Source organism: Manis javanica, chromosome 1 (assembly GCF_040802235.1).
Source record: "Manis javanica isolate MJ-LG chromosome 1, MJ_LKY, whole genome shotgun sequence".
NCBI lineage: Eukaryota > Metazoa > Chordata > Mammalia > Pholidota > Manidae > Manis > Manis javanica.
Genome location: NC_133156.1, coordinates 115,522,425 through 115,540,348, shown reverse-complemented (window position 1 = coordinate 115,540,348; position 17,924 = coordinate 115,522,425). Strand labels below are relative to the sequence as shown.

Genomic DNA, 17,924 nt, shown 5'->3' with positions numbered 1-17,924 from the left:
ATTTGTACAATGCAGTTTTAGAACCAGATTCTACATCCAGAAGTTTGTCTCCCAAGCTCATGGTCTTAATAGTGGGTGCAGTTACATACATGCTATCTGTATCCTGCTCCTAGTTTGTTTTAAAAATACTTAAGTACACTTTTTTGCAAGAAAGAGTTGTAGTGCCCTTTGTTTCTTTTCCTAATCACCTAAATCAAGTAAATCTAAGACAATTTAGAACAGGACAAGAAAAAATACACAATTGGAGCAAGTAATACTGACTCTCAGTCATTCTATCGGAAATCTGCTGCAAAATTACTAAACCTTTTCCCAGTGACATGTGTATGTTAAGAACTTCTGCAGTAGCGACTATTTTAAATTTTTAAGTAATGATTATTTAGCAAGTAAGGAATGCTAAAGATGATATCATTTGGTGTAGATCAGAAGAACTACTTTCTCCTGTCCCTAGAATAAAATTAATGCTTTTATTTCCTAGTCAAGCTCCAATTGTAATATATTTAGGCTATGCCAATTATACTATATTTTGTACTCTTTCAAATATTTTTCCGCTTTCTCTGTTTTATCTTTACATCATAAAGTAAAATAAATAAGGAAGGCCAATTTTAAATGAAAAGTGTGTTAAGTCATATTTTAGCAGAAAATTTAAATCCTCAAATATCAGGGTATTTGTATACTTCCCTCTCACATGACAGCATGTTCTGGTGTATTTTGCTTTGCATTTCGTAAGGCAGCTGCCAGCCTGTAAACTCTGCTCCACCCCAGTGGCCTGCTCGTTTTTTTCCTAAGAGTTTCATGTAAGGTTCATATAAGGTTCAAATTTCATGTTAGGTTCAAAACAATTGTTTTGAAATATTTAAAAATTTCATGAAAGGCAAAAAGAGAAAAGTGACTCAAATTTTTAAATACTTCAAAACAAATCTTATATATTCAGTATCCATGGTTACCTTTTTTGTCCCCTTTTTTCCCTTTCTTTTGTTCTCTTTCATAGTGTGTCCTTGAACACAACTTTTGTCTTCCATTCTTTGTTTTTTGCTCTTCACTCTTTCTCCAAGTAGTCAGTCTTCAAATCGATGCTCCTGGTCTCTTAATGAACCAGGTCTCTACTCTTTCCCCCAAACTGAGAACGTTATGAACACTACAATTGCTAATCTTAAATAACTTCAGATGTGCTATTTCCCCTTTTGAAAAATGCCAGGTATATTCCTCATTCCTGCCTCTTTCTTCAATTTCAATATTTTTAATTACCACTTCATCACACAGTCTGCTAGCTACTTTTTGGATGCTTTCTTTTGAAACAAGAAGAAGCATAACATTTACTATTCCCTTATAGAATACCCACTTGATGAGGGATTTTTTTATGTGCCAAGCACCTATTAAGCTGTTAAATGCATTAAGTCTAACTTCAAACTCCACACCAACCTCAGGCTCAGGGTGCCTTTTCTATAATTCCTAAAGAGGCACCAAACTTTCCCCAAGCTGTCCCCTTCCTCCTGTCCCCTACCTTCAAAAGACTTCTCTGGCCATGAGGCTTAGAATTAGTTCTTGATTGTTTTCTACTAGAGTACCTTGTTTCTTCCACAGCATTTACTCCAGTTTTTCATCATGTATCTCCTTGTTTACTTGTGTGTTTTTCTGGCACTCTCTATAGAGTAAAGAAAGCTCTGTGAAAACAAAGCCAGCATCTTTTTTCAGCACTGTGTTTAAGTGTCATGCAGTACCTGACACAAAGCAGGAACCAATAAATTTCTGTTGAATGAATGATCTCATTAAATCTTTACCAGGTAGGCAAGAGGTAGGTACTGTTAATGTCCTTTTTTTTTACTGGTGACAGCTTGCCCAAGTCATCTGCTATGGTCTGGCAGTTTGGAGTCTCAAATGCACACACTGTGTGTCTTCAAAGCTTACTTTTGACTTTTTACCAGGTCATACTTGTACTCACTTTCAATCAGAGCCCACACTTTTAATCCCTCTAGTTTACTGCCTCTTCAGCGGAAACTTGGACTTAACATTCCCTACTTAGATACCATGGCTGCGATTATTTCGGTGGGATTCCTTTAGATCACAGGTTCTCATTTCAGTTAATTTAACATCCAGTTGAATGCCAGGACTTGGGTTATATTTCCCTCACACCTTTCTTGTCATGTCAGCCCTTTTGCAGTGCTACTCATTAGCTTGATCTCTTTCCTGGGAGTTCAAAACACTTGTCTTCATCACTCCAGCAGAGCGCCTCCTCTTCCTTTCACAGCCTGTGTCTAAATGCTCTGGGGCCTCTTCTGCTTTTCCTCTGGTTTCTAACATTCAAATTATATGTTCTTTACCATCACTTTGTTTCAGCTTTAGAGCACTCTTGTGGTTTTGTTCATGAAGTTGTTACACATAATTTGACTAACATCCCTAGCACTTTTTTTAAATTTGTGGAATCGTATCCTTCTACAGAGATGTTCCCCACAAATGCCCTGGAAATCTGGTTTACTACATTGATAATTACTGTTATTAATAACATTATAAATATATCTCACTTTAGGTCATAAATAGTATGTAAATTAGTATCATGTATTACCATTTCACCTATTACAGAATATTAATTTTTCTTTTACTATTTCTATTAATAAATAAAAAATGTTTAGGCTTTGGAAATCTATACTTATCCATATAATTTGAAACCAATTATAAAAAGAAGCTTGGCTTTTAGTTATGATTAAAATAACAGACTAATTTAACATATATAGTCAGATTCTGCATATAATAAAAATCTAATTCAGCAATCAGTGCCAAACTGAAAGGAGTACGTGAACATGTGCATACTATTAATTCAAATTCTAACTCCTATAGGTGTCAGTATATTTCTGATAAATATATGTGCATTTCTATAGTTGGTCAGCCTGGACTATATGTGTATATATATTTTACATTTTCCCTATGATAACCAGTATTAATGAGAACATGAGTTTCATTTTAAAGAACTACATTTGGCAGGGGTATACAGAGAACCTTTATGATCTAAGTGAAATCTGGAAGTGGGAAATATTAAAGGCCTCCAGATTAGCATTCACCCTCTTTGAAATAAATGACAAAAATACAAGAGAAATAATGATTTGATTTTCTAAAATCATCTTCACTTTCCTTCTCTTACAGAATCCAGACAAAGGCAAAAAGGTAAGGAAACTGACAAAGTAGCTAGTAAGTATTGCATGTACTAAAACAATTTCAAAGTAAGGTGAAATGAGCCTACAGGGAGAGTTATTGGGAACAGAATATTTAACCTGGAGGAAAAATGCAGAGTGATGGCGCAGTAAAGAGATGATCAGTGTCCATTCTCAGAAAGTGCTGATCTGTGGTCTGTTCACTTGACTAAAGGCAAAGCTATAAGAAATTGTCCTGAATGCTGGAATAAAGAATTTACTGGAGATTCAAAATTAGAGGCTCCTATTAGAGTATGTTGAATGTACATTATTGGAGACTTTCATGCATAGAATGTAAACTATATGTTTTGGATCCACATCCAAAAAAGGTTTAGCCCACTAGCTCTAAATATTACATGGGATGCTGAGCAATGAGAATGGATGCCTTTTCCTGGCCTCAATGGTATATAAGAGTTTAGAAACCAGGGGAAAGGGTGGTGGTGTGGGGGGAAACAAGCAAAGGAGGAGAAAATAATGGACTGGTATGGAGGGTGATAAAGTATCAGGGATCCACAGCACTCAGAGGCAGAGTTGTCACAGATGGCTGATGTTTCAGATGTATAACTACCTTAAGACAGAGCTATTAGGAAGACGCTAATGGGCCCTGACCTGTAAAGATGATATGAGTATGACAAGGTATCTTCAAACAGGGGCAATGCCCCAAAAAAGATTAAGGATGGACTAACACATATGTTTATCAATAAAGCAAGTTAACACAAGGTCCCTGAAAGAAAATAGTAATAATTATAGAAAAATGCTTTTTAAGAAAGTTTTCAACTTCACAGTTAGTCATCACTATTGAGAATTAAGTTGTAGTTAGCCCGCACTATTCATAATTAAGTTATAGGGTTAGCGAAATTTTTAGATTATGTTTACTTGACAATTATTTGAAGTTGGGAATATATTGACTTAATACTTTATGTCTTCTATTATGGTTAATTAGGTGGTTAATTAATATTTCAATGTCATCATTCTTTATAAGAAGCATGCCAAACATTCGAAAATTCCTCATTAATGATAACACACATACTGACAGATTCTATATAGGTAACAGTGAACAGATTTAGGTTAAAGAATTACTAGGTGAACTATAAAATGAGGCAATGCTTTACTGCCAGCACTATTAATCTATCAAATGGTAATTGGAAGCACGTGTTAGCAGCAGTAAAAAGTCACTGTCCAGTTGTCCACCTTACATGGGAATCTACTCTGAGTGTCTTCTTTGATTTATTGTTCCAATTACAACATAGTGTTCAAAGAAGGAACACAAATGACCTGATTTAAAAGCAAGGGAACATTTAAAGCCATTATTTTGTGGGTGACCTGGCTCCCTTTTAGATATCTGGAAACTTTCTATTTGTATAGTATCTATACTGATTAAGTATTGGTTTTAAACTGATTCTGTAAGTATCAATATTTTGTATTCATTAATTCAGTATCAGAGTGACTTCCTAAGATACAGGTATGATTTTCTTTCACTAACTTTAAAGGCACATTTCTAGGTTATTACTTGTTATACTGAATGACTGGCACAAGTAAAGGTAACAGACTGAAAAAAATTATGAAAAGTAGATACTTTTAATCTGTAAAGCAAGTACAAACACCACTGGTTAAATGTCAAACATAAATGATCTTAAATTATTGTGATATATCATGAAAAATAAAGATATTTCTGCATAAAGAACTGGAGACAAAATGAAGTTCATTACTTTTCTAGACTGTGATAAAACTATTAAAATTACATAAACATGAATCCAATGCCCCATCTTACTGGAAAATTAAAAGAGAACTTTAATTTCTGGGAGGGAAATGCTAATATTTTACTTATTTGCATCAAACAAACCTCAACTATTCATGCTGACAAATGTTGGAACTGTAATACTAAAAATGTCATCTGAATTACTGCTCATTGCAAAGTTCACAGAATTAATGTTAAGATAGATTAAAATCACTTTGAACTAACACACATGTATTATGCTTCCTTCTGAAGCATAATAAAGAAATATCATTTGTGTTACAATTTTGGATAAGCATGCAGGCATTTAAGGCTTAGGAAAGATGTAGATGTTCATAGGCAGCTCATAAATGTGAGGAACATTAGCTCCATTTCAAATGAGCTGTCAACTTTTTTCCAACATTTTGGCATTTGGAAAGTCAGGCATTTGGATAAGAAATGGGGTTTGACTCTGAACATTAAGGTAATTGTTTAGGAACTTAGAGTGCTTATTCATGTTCTCCTGTGAGTTCATTAAACACTAAAGAACTGGTATAAGGCCTTTTACTTGAAAGTGGTCAGTAGAAATGCAGAGGAAAACATATATACAGTGGGGTTTCCTTCATTCTGTTAGACATGATTCTTCTTGTTTTAAATTCTGTGCTTAAATATCATTTTGAAAACACCTATTTTTAAAGAGTGGTCCATACCTTTGGTGAAACAATTACTGAACTACCCATGACCTACCTAGAAATTGGTGTCTCTGAGTTCTCATACTCCAATATCGGCGTGTGATTTCTGCCAACTGTTTTCTTGTATTTCTTCTAGTAGATGGTTATAAATAGATCTTCAGATTTATGAAGAGGCAATTCTCTGTAATTGTGCATTTTTAATGGATTTATGATAATGCCATCAAAGTGGAGGGTCCATATGGTAGGAATGCAGTAAAGGTAACAGGATAGTGTCATGTAAACATTAAATACAGTGACTTTCACCTTCATAAATCCTCAATGCTCATGATTAAATGCTGCTGGTTGTAAATTATGCAACCAAATGCTAGAAACAAGCACAATTTAAATAAGACATGTTGTATATAGGTTTCTTCCCAGAAAGCTGTTATATATTTATTAGGAGATAATATTTGAGTCCCTATTTTCCTCAAGAAGTATTTTCTTACTTTAACTCTTATAATAAACTCTAGTCCTGATTAAAAAGTAACAATGTAAAGCTTTAATCCTAGGCAATAATTTGTCATTTATATGTGGTGAAGTACCTTTTTGATTTGTGGACTCATTTTAAAGCTTTCTTACTATATATATTAAGCTATATATATATTTAATTTTATATATATATATATATATATATATATATAGCTTTAGTTCGCAAAGACTTTGCCCTTTTCTAGAGTCATATATCAGAAGTTTCGGCAGCAGCGCAATTTCACACTGGTATGCAAAATACAATCAAATTATTTTATTACACATGGGAACAATTAAACATTTGGCCCTCAGCTATAATTACTATATTTGATGAATTCATGGATTTTTCTTAAAAGGTCATATATTTCTAATGCCCTCTGTTCAACTAAGTGAGGTTGATGGATATGTGTGTTGTGTTCCTATGAGAAATATATTCCCAAATGTAATAATATCACAAGAGATACTTCACCTAGAGAATGCACTCACAGTGCCTGAGACCTTGTAGCCTCCTGCAGTAATAACTTTAAGATATTTCATTTCTTTGGCGCTGTCACTGTACTAATGTTCCAGTTTCATTCTGAGGAACTATTGGTGTACATAGCAAGAAACAATCAAGGTTTTGGGTAATTTGCTTTTTTAGAGTGTTTGGGGTGTCTAATCTAATATATTGGTATCAGTGTTGTTGGTAGAAGAGCAGTAGAAGAAACAAGTGATGTAACCAAATAGACTTAAGCTTTGAATCCTAGCCCAGCCTATTTCTGGCTGAATGACCTTACGTAATTTACTTTTTTCAGGTTTAGTTTTCATATCTGAGAAATGTGAACAGCTATATCTAAATCATAGTAATATTACATATATACATATATATTTAAAGAAATAGGGCACATGCTAAATACTCAGTACATCCTGGTTTCTCTATTGTCTCCTATACCCCTTTCCCAGAAAGACTTACAAGCACTATGGCTCTCCATTTGTAGAATATCCATCCTTGGCTGTCTCAAGTTTAGGAATACACTTTCCTTTCATTAGGTCGCCTTTTCTACAAGTGACAACCACAGGAGAAGCCCACAGCTGTTTTACTCACATCCAAAAATAAGTCCACCAGTCCCAGTTGCAAGGGTACCTCACAGCTGTATCCAGCCTTTCTAGGAGGCCAGAACTGGAGCCGAGCGGTAATGTTTCAAGGGCAAAGCTCTAGATGTAAAGAATGATAAAACAAACCTAAATGAGCCTAAGCATATCTAGTGACAGATACACCACAGCTATTCTAAATTATTCAAGCTTTCTCAGACTTCTAGCAGGAGAAATATAATTTATCTGTTCCCTTTATTCTATTCTCATATAATGGCAAAGAAACAAACCAAAAATACAACCCCCCTTAAAAGAAAGAAATTATCGTCACCCAAATTGAGAAGAGTTTCTTTAGCACATGTAATATTTTTAGAACTATCCAATTTCTGGGAATCAGCTTTGGAGGTAGAAGTTAAAAATGATTTTGCAATGCCTGTGGGTGATTTCCTTACTACCCTTTTGTTAGCATTTTGCTGGCAAAAAGCTGGTAAAACAGTTGTTTAATTGCCCAGGACATCACAAACATATAACCTCTTAAGTAAGATGTTACGATATTTTGGAAGCAATAATATGAGGAAAAAAAGTAACAAAGAAAATTAAGCTTCAAATAAGCAAACCTCAAAAGAACAGCTTTGAGTGTTAAGAATAATTAATTGTTTAGGAAAATGTGACTGAAATGTGGTTTTTGGACAAGGAACTGACAGTCTTCAGAAGTTATATACCCTAATATTGAACAGCTACCATTTGGTGGTCTGGCTGGCTCGTTACCCTATAGACATGGCATAAGTTTATTCACATGTAATTATACAACATTAGATAATATCTTAATCATACCATGTAGTTTTGCTGAATCAGTCCAGCTGGAAATTGTAGCAGCATTCTGATTACCTGGCCACATGTGAAATTAAAGCTTTTTCAACCTGTACGTTGCACTTGCTGTGTCTTGATACAGATGTTCTTGGAAAGCCTAAATTATTTATGGTTTGACATTAGTTAACAGAGCAAGCCCCACCCCTTTCATTTTCAACCACTGATTAAGATTGTATTACTGTATGTAACATTGTCATTTTAACAAAGACTATTAGTATACCTTATCATGAGGAAGAGATATTAGTGTATTGTGGACAGTTAGGATAGGAACTGTCTACCCTCATTATTGTGCAGTAAGAAATATACACCTTTTCCTTTGCAGATAATTCTGATTTTAAAAATGTAATTCAATGTGTATCCTGGAAGTCAAGTAACTAAACAGTTAATCTCACAAAGATCATTATTTTAGAAAATAGTAATTCAAGTTGCCTAAGTAAATGAGTAGATTGGTTCTGCATCACATCAGAAATCCACTCAAATATAACAAAGTCAAGTTAGTGTCCAAAAAATAGAAAAGAATAAGGTTTCCTCAAGGTTAACATTGAAATTTTATTATGTTTCTTTGAGTTATCCTCAGGTACTAAAAATACAGAGAATTTCAGTCCCTGGGAATTTTTTTTAACTCCCAGCTCTTCAGTAAGTGTTTGAACCACTTCTTCCCAAATGTCCTACTGATGACACCACAACTCTTGTTTTAGAAGTAAAAAAAAGTATTGATTTTTAAATCAGAACCATAACATCTTTACATAGTATGTAATGAATTCAGGTAAAAAATGACTTTCAACCAAAAATATATATATACTTATCGTAACTGGCATTATTTCAGTCACTTTCTATGAATCAGAGTGGAAAAAAATATAAGTAATGGATTATTTAACATCTCTAGTATGAAACATATGATGGAACACTTTAAAATAACTTCTACAAATATTTTTATTACTTGAATACATATTGGTGTTTTTAGTAAATGGGAGCAGCAGGTGAGGAGAAACAGAAATTAATGTTGAGTGTATGTGAGTCCCCAAATAAGAAAGCTAAGTCTTAGTTCTTGTAAATCTTTATTTAAAATGGAAATGGTAAATTCTGGAGACCTATATTTCCTGAGTACAAGACACTTTCTGCGCCAAGGAATCTTGAAATGTATGACCCATATATTTAAGTTAGCGGGCAAATATGTGCTTGCAATTCCCAAGCAATTGACATGAAAAGGTCCTTTTAAAAGGTGACTTGGAAGTACCATTGAGATCATGCTAAATGGTCATTAAAGATCTTTAAATGTCCTCGTCTACTGTCTTCAGTGTGCCATTACATAGCCTCAGGATCCTTTCAAACAGCAATCAATAGAGGATGAATAAGTCTCACCACTTGAAAGTAACTAGGAAAGGAAGCCAACAGAGTAATCCGGCTTTGCTGGCCTGATTCAAGAAGAGACACAATATCCACCCCTCCTCTTCTAGTTCTCCCTTCCCCTACCAGTCCACACCCCTACAGAAAGAAAGAAGAGAAAGAGCTGAAGAAGGAAAGAAAGAGAGAAAGGAAAAAGGAAAGGGTTCCAGGTCACAATTTGTACTGAGAAGAAAACCTCATCCTACCCGACAAACTACAGCATGGAAAGACTCATGACTTTTACTTTGAAAATAAAAGAATGACAATGAAATTTGTGTGAGGTCTGTGTGAATCCAGTCCCAGATGTTTACAATGCTGTAGTAGTACGGCTCTGCAACATGAGAGGTTTCCGAAGAAACGAGTACACCAGGACACCACAGAGCAGCGCATATGCTGTTGACAATGCAGACATGAGCATCATGTTACCAAGAGAGAAGGCAGGCAGAAGACAAATAGCAGCGGTGGTGCCTGAGAAGCTAACTTCATGGACTGCAATCACTCAAACCAACATGAAGGACGGAAAAAAAAAAAATCAAAACCAGAAAAATGCTTTTACTCCTATCTAGAGGGGTGGTAGAGTAATAAGGGTGTGGGGTGGGGAGTGAGTGGAATTGACTTTCTTTTCTTGAATAAAGTTCCCATAAAGCCCCTATAATTGACAGCAGATAATTATTTTCAGCTTGAGGAAACTGCCCCAAAACTCTTAATAAGATTGCCGGGGAAAAGAAACAATGTGTTTACTTGAGCCACTTCCAGAAGGGAGGGAAAGGAGACCTCGGGATGAGGCGGGGAAGGACGATGGAGACAGAGAGGGAGGCATCACGGCACTGCAGCAGCTCGTAGGAGCCCTGCGTGGTCGGGCGAGTGACAAGCCAGAAGGGCGGCCCATAGGGTGGCAAGGAGTGGGGGGTGTGGAGGGAGCCGCGCCGAAGGGAGGGGGTGCAGCAGCAAAATGTATACACGGGGAGGGGGGTGGCTTAGTGTGAAAGTATTTCACTTAATCATTTTACAGGGGTTGGGGACGTAAATATTTAGCTGGCCACATCTGGAACAGATTTCCCCCGTGTGGGGTGGGGGTGGATAATTGGAAGGAGGGGAGCGTGCATTTGCTACTTACTGTACGGGCAGTTCTCCTTCTTGGTACCGCTGACCTTCCCGTTCTTCTCAATCTTGAGAAAGTACTTGGTGAAAGAAAACAGCTTTCTCCAGCGGACGTCTCCTTGGAGGTGATTGTAGCTCCGCACATGCCTCCCCGCGCTGGAGGGAGAAGAGAAGGAGGACGAGGAGGAGTTGGTGGCCTCCGATGACACCGTGTCCTGACCAAGGGCTTGGCAGGTGACAGGGACCGAAGACACCAAGAACAACAAGAGGAAGCAGCAGCAGCAGCCGGGCAGGTGGGGAAAGGCTGAGGCACCATGTGTCAGTATCCATTTCCACATTGTACTGAAACTCTCGGCGCTGGAAATTGTCTCATCAGAAGGAACATACTGGAAGGGTAAGACCTGGTGCGAGGCAAGGAGACAGCTGGAGGTGGCGGCCGCTGCTTAGCTCCCTGCGGGCGCGGATCTGACCAGAAGTGAATGCACCAACATCCATCACTCCTCGGAAGGGCCGGCTGCCTCTCCTCGCCCCGTTCTCGGATCCGCGGCCGCGCGCCTCTCGAGTCTGCGGGTGACCGGTGGACGTGGGTGGCCGCGGACGCAGGAGCTGGCGGCGGCGGCGGCGGTGGTATTGGTCACCAGCGATCTTCACTCCCCCAGGAGTTAGTTTGTTCTCTTCTTCACTCCTTTCTTCACCATGTTATGCACAAAAAAGGTCCGAAAAACAGATGACAGCACGGTGAACAAAACCTAAGGGGCTGGGGTGGGAGGCTGGCGGAGCTCTCCTCGTTGCTCTGCGGTTGGCACCCTCTGGTCCCTCTCCGCAGAGCCCAGCCGGCCACCCAGTTCTGGAAGTACGTCCCTTTGGAGTTGTCCGAACTGGAGTCAGCTGCCCGCTCGCCGTTGTTTTCTTCCCTCTCTTGCTTTCTCTTTTTGGTGGTGCCTGTTGATTTGAAGCCTCCAGAAAGTCACTTCTTGCTGGGGGGGGAATGGCGGTTGGTGTTTTGTTTGGCCCTGTTTCCCTTCCCTTCTCCCTTTGGAAAGCCCGCTTGTAAACAGGTTGAAGCCTGGAGTCTAAATGTCAGTGATTCTGAGCCAGAGGTGGGCTCTGCCTCTGCTGGTCAAACCTCATTTGCAGGGGTGGAGAGGCGGGGGGAGGGGGTCAAACTGCGGTGGGACATCTGAAACCCTCGGCTGCTGGGAACGCCAGCGAGTGGGAGGGGGGAGGGGGCCGAGAGGGGGGAGAGCCGGCGAGCGGGGAGAGGAGACGCTCGGGGGCTGCCGTCCGTCCCGCTGCTGTGCAGCCGCAGCCGCCTCGGGAGCCTCCAGCTCCGCCTAATTGCTGCTGGAGCGCCCTGGTGCTCGCTGCTCTGGCCACCGGCGCGAGCTGGATCCTCGTGCTTTCCGAATTTTGCTCTCACCAGCATGAACCAATCCCCTCTGGGGAGCCCCTTTCTCACTTGTTTTCCTGTGTCGGAGTTTTGTTTTTTTTCTCTCTCTCTCTCTCTCTTGGCAGTGAAGCATTTGAGAGCCACCTGGAGCTTGGAGCTCGGTGCTTGGCTTTTCCCTCCTCTCGCTCCCAGAAGGAGGGGAGGGCTGAGGGAGAGAGCAGAAGATGCTGAGGGTAAACCTCCCAAAGCAGCAGATTATAAACTGGTCGGAGCGAGCACCGAAAAGGGAGACATAATTAGCTTCCTTTCCTCCTCTTCTGCCAGCTTCCAAGGAGGTCTCTGCTTTAATGAATCACTGATTTCTCGCTTCCGTTGCTGAAGTAAAAAGTTCACACTTTGGCCCTCTCTGCCTTTCAAGCTCAGGGAGATTTATCGTCACCCTTAAAAGTTGCCCCTCTCTTGGTGCAAATGAAATCAGGGACCGAAATGACGAAATGACTGATTTTTAATTGCTAACATGGGTCTCTCACTGAATCACACGTGTGCTCTAAAGCGAACGCACTTCACTGAGTTTGCAAAGATTTAACCGTAAAGTTTGGTTGAATATTCTGCTGTTCTGTTTTCTTTGCATTTTCTTTTGCACCTTGCCCTAAAAGGACGTTTTCTTTTTTCTATCTTCAGATTTAATGTTTTAAGGGCTCTATTTTATAATGCAACTGCACCTCCAGTCTTCCTGGCTCACACTCAACCCTTTGCAACTCCTAATTGCTCACCCTGCTCATAACCCAGGTGTAGACAGAATCAGGTCCCTGCCAAGAATTAAGAGGCACAAAGAATAAAATATCATGATAATCCATTCGAATTTGAGTAACAGACAGTTCTTAGAGGATCTCTTCTTTAAGAATAACTCTAAACTGGGGAAAGTTTGGCTGGAAGGAGTACGTACCTACAGGTGTATTGTAGAAAGTGTTTATGTTTTGTAGGACAGTTGGACATTTGTGCTATACTGAAGCATATGAAATTACCAGTCTGATAGTTTACAGCCTTCAAAAGTGACCATTTCTTTTGGTTCAACCTAATATATTCAGGCTGCTATTCTGAGAGGGAGAATCAGTTCAAGGTGAACTTGGGAGTTTGACCTCTGTCACTGTAATTTGGAGGGAGCTAATCAGAAGAACTTGTGTATGTATATACAAGTCAGAATCCCTATAATGTGCATTAGCCTCAATCTTCATTTGAACAGAAGAAAATAGAAAGGAATTGAAAATCTAGCTTTAGAGATGGGCATTAGGAATGATTGCCCAATTATATTGTTTAGTGACCTGAAAAGTGACTTCATGTGCATGCTCTTACATTTTCCTGTTTATTCAGTACCTTGGAAATAGAGCTATTTAATACTAGAATCAGGATTTTAATTGCATTATTTATAACCCATGGCAATGCTGACAGAAAATTTTGACAATGTGGTGAACACCATAGTAGATATTCAAATTTAATATAATTAGCTCTAATTTTTGCAGCTATTAATTGGAACGCTAAGCAAGTCAAAAACATACATCAAACAATTATTTTCTTTCATTAAAACATGGATATTTAAAAATGAACTCCCAGTGCTAATTTTAATTTTCTGATTCAGTTTCATACCTGAGCTGACAAATGCCTGAGAGCATAGTGTTTCTAAGGCACTTGAGTTTCAATTCAATTGTTTAGCAGAATCCAACTGCTTGAATTGACAGCTAATTAAAACTACATGTTCTTTTTTTAAAAAAAAATTATGTTTGATGAAACCATACAATAAAGATTCTACTTTAAAAAGTTACTAAACACAGGAAGTTATTATTTTGAGGTTTCTATACACTGAGCATCAACAATATTGATGCCAGCTTGAGATCCTTTTAATTGTTTTTAAAACTCACTGTAGACACCCCCACTCCACCCTGAAGGTAGTATCTGTCTGTCCCTGTTTCTCTTTCCTCTCCCTGCTCCCTCTCCCTCTAACACATTCAAATCTACCACTTTTATGCTCCAGTAGAGGAAGCTGCTCGGATCTTTGTTCAAAGTTTTATGCTTTTATTCTGTCTGGAAAGGGGAAAATCACATCTTTAAAACTTCCATATTAAAATCTGCTTGCAGCAGGTGCAGTGTTTAAAAGTTCTGGAGCTCTTTTGCAGCCCTTCTGTATAGCGTGATGACAGGAAGGGCATTTACAAAACAGCCCAAAGGAAAAGCTGACATAGCTTTTTAGATTATATCTCATTCTTCTTTTTCTTTTCTGTGCAGCCTTTCTTTTATAGCACAGTTGAATTCCTAAATACTCCACTGCTTTGCATTGTTAGGTCACCTCTTAGGTTAGCCCGAGAAAGCCTGAGAAAAGTTCCACAGGAAAGATGCACTATTTAACGGAATTCAATCTCTCCCAATAGATTTGAATCACTAACATAAATGTATGAATGTAGATTATATCTCTGTAATGAGGCCTGAATCATTCTCAGTTACTTCAAAGGACTGAAATTCTACCTTCCTTTTTTTAGCAGCAATAATCAGGTCTTAATGGGTTCCTTTATTAATTGTTTCTCTGCAGCGATTGAAAAGGACAGTGCAAGCTTCAGATTAGAGTGGTACCTACTAATTCTAAACGGCTGTTTGTCTCTTTTTTCCTGGTCTCTGGAAAGCATGCTTTATTTCTATGCCCTAAATGTATCCAGTAATATTAGGCTAAATCTTTATTGGAAGAAATAGATGTGGCCTTTTGTTAAATGTGATATCTTGAAAAATTGTTGAGGTTTTTAACAGCAAGACCATGGCAGCAGCCCCTGAAGAATCCTAAAATGTAGCTATGTAACCTCAGAGAAGCAGTTTGGTAATGTACTTCCAGATCCTTCAGTAGCTATTCTGTTTGAGCAGTTTCCATTTAAAGTATCTATTTCCTGGATTCTTTATGTTGCTTGGCACTATCTGTGGTTTAGTTACAAGTTGTGTGTTCTAGTATGTGTGATGTTATTGGCAGTGTCAGTAAGCTGCTTCAAATAGTACTAAGTCAGGTCAAAAGTCAGCCAGGCTTTCTACAAAGTAGACATGTGCACTCCTCATTTTTAAAGTGTGCAGTGCAGCCCTCAGGAGTATGTGTTCCAGCCCATTTCCCTTTTGGATACCAGTTTTAAGGGGTTGTTGGGGCTTATGGTCTTCCCGAGATGCAGCCAGAGGTGATGCTTAGTCAGAGACGTTTGGGGCAGATAGAAGAATAATATCTTATTTTTTTTGTCATTGAACTAGGAGTTTCATGTGAAAAGCAAAGAGGTTTTACCCTACAGAGTAAAGTGCAATACTTCACAGCCAGAAGGAATCTTAGCAATAACTGAATCCAGCTCATTCATTTATAGAGGAGAGAACTGATGCCCACATCACTCAGTGGAAGGACTGAGTTTAGAATTCAGGTACCAAACTATAGGTTGTCGTCCTAATTTTTTTGGTAATACCTGCTCTGTCCATTTTCCCTTTTCTTCTTCCCTGCTACTCTTCTTCTTGTCACTGACCACTAATTGTTCTAATATGTCTGAGGTGCCAGGGTGGAGGCGATAAGAAGGCTTAGAAGGATTTACTTATGCAAAACCAATATAACTGTGATACAATAGATTAGCTAGAGAAAAGTGATAAAATAGCTTAGAGTTGAATTATTAAGTACAGTTGATCAGCCAAATAAATATTGGCATATATTTGGCAATTTTATCACAGTGTGTGAAATGTACAAGATTAGAGATCAATGCATACCATGTATTTTCAGAGTATTCAAGGTTTTTTCTATATAATCGGAATGTGAAGTTCTCCAGGAAATTTATGGCATCTCCTAGAAAAGTAGATTTATAATTTGATTCTGCTTTCTCTATTCTAATATTAAATTTCCATAAAGCAGTATGGTATTTTGAAGTATAGGTATTGGCTTGAGTAATCTATTTTTCAAAGTTTGAAACCAAAGAATATTTTCTATTCCCTAGCCGTCAAACAGATTTAATGATCTATTACTAAGAAAGAAAAATTACCACGATGGTGAAACGATCTTTTGAAGGAAAAAAATTCTATGTACAATTGTTTAAGTCACTCATAATGCAATAAATCACCAAAAATTCTTGGAAACTGAACTCTGCATCTTGGCATCAAACACAACCAAACACAACAAACGTATTTCCACAAAGCTGCTGTTTGTCTCCTCCCAGCTGATGGTAAACAGAACCTTCCCTTGAAAAAGCTGTGAAGTCTCTGTAGAGTTCTGTTTGTTTTCTGTTTCCAGCTGTCCTTTTGTAGAGCTGTGCTGCCTTCTACCTCCAGCTCTCTAGGTTTCCTGGTCCTGTATCCTGGATCAAAATGGTAAACATTCTGGTATCAGTCACTTATTTTTGTGAATTAATTGGCAGGTCATAATGTTTCTGTTAAAGTTGCAATGCTTTACAACAACAGACATACAAAGTGCATTCATTTCTTTATTGTTCACTTAGTTGGCTTTTTATCTGTCTAATTTTACTGATACGTGTTTATGTGCCAGCTGGGCATTGTACATGGTGCAAGATTCTAGCAAGAAATAAGACAGAGCAACTTACCTTGTAAACAGCATGAATAATTTTAGCTACTTTATTATTAATGGTGGGTAATATAGGGATCTCTTAGAACTCAGAAAGCAAATGGAGAGATTTGGTAGGAGAAAAAAGAGCCCCTGAAATTTCTTTCTGGTTGTCCTACTACCTTCAAAAAGAGCTGAAGGAAACTGTGACTTCTACTGTCTGGCATCATGAAGGATCAAGATTCCATCTTCTCCTATTTTATGACCTTGGCACAATCTCTCACAGGTTCTCCTTCAGTCTGGGGATTTGGCTCTGTCCTTTCTGCTAACTCAACCTGACTTGCTCTCCTTTCAGCTCTCAGACCGCTGGATGCATATTTTAAGCTTTCTAATTTATTATTTTAATTACGTCCCAATAAGCATTCTGCATTCCATCTCCTATTTTGTGTGCCCCCTATTAAAACATACATATTATCAAATTCAATTTTCCCTAATGCCCATTTTCCCTTTGGAAAAATTTTGCCTCTGTTAAATAGACTTTAAAAAAGATTTACTTTTTATTAGTTACTATTAACAAACATATTATTGCATTGGATAAATGCAATATTTGTGATGCTGGTTTTTCTTGGGTTGGCCCCAGGTCCAGTTTCTGCCCTTCTCTGCTCAGCTCTGGGCTGACAGCTATACATCACTAGTGTCTCTTAGACAGAAGAGTTGGATTAGAGTCTGTTTGGGTGAATAGGATCTTCAGAATTGGAGCACAGAGGAGAGAGAACTCTGAGTATATCTCTCCTTCTCCTCCTCTTTGTTTTAGTGTCTCTTTTCTGGCAGTGGTCGATATCCCTCCTCCAGGGCTCAAGCTGTCACTGGAGTCCCAGCAATAGCACTTCCTAAACTTACCTCTTTAGCCGAAGGAATAATAACAATTCTTTCTGTCGCCTGTCTGCAATCACTATCCAGTGCTTGTTCCTTTCACTGGTAACTTTGTTCAGGTCTGTTCATCTGAATCAATCAGGGTAATTCCGTGTCTTATGTTCACTACAGCATACATCTTCTGTAGTAAGTAATCAGTGCATAGTAATATGGGTTTTACCTCATAAGATGGTATACCAATGATACCCTAATAAAATTTAAAAAATTATAATAACATGGGTTTTATATATGTGCAAGATAACAGGGGAGTGTAATTTAATTCAAAGTGCACAGTGAAGCATCTAGTGCTTGCTTGATATGCTATATTCTTTGAGCTGTATAAAGGATAATGACACTTGACACTTGCTGTCAAGAAATACATAATCCAGTATTACATTTTGATTGATTATGCGGAAGTATTTTTCATTTAGTCAATGACTTTGAGGTTCAAAATCAAAGGGTAAAACATTTTGACTGTTAAGTGTTCAATAAAATACTTTTTACATAGATAAGTTTATAAAACCAAATTCAGGAAAATACAAATTAT

General features: G+C 38.1%; 1 protein-coding gene across 1 annotated transcript in view; it reads right to left on the bottom strand.

Annotated features, from left to right (window-relative positions):
- FGF10 (fibroblast growth factor 10) overlaps positions 1-14,523 on the bottom strand; it is an 80,038-nt gene extending 65,515 nt beyond the window's left edge. Inside the window, exon 1 of the mRNA XM_017661370.3 lies at positions 10,540-14,523. Coding sequence (XP_017516859.1) covers positions 10,540-10,861 — 322 coding nt within the window. The 5' untranslated portion in view covers positions 10,862-14,523. The remainder of the gene's footprint in view (positions 1-10,539) is intronic.
- Between the last annotated feature and the right edge of the window lie 3,401 nt (positions 14,524-17,924).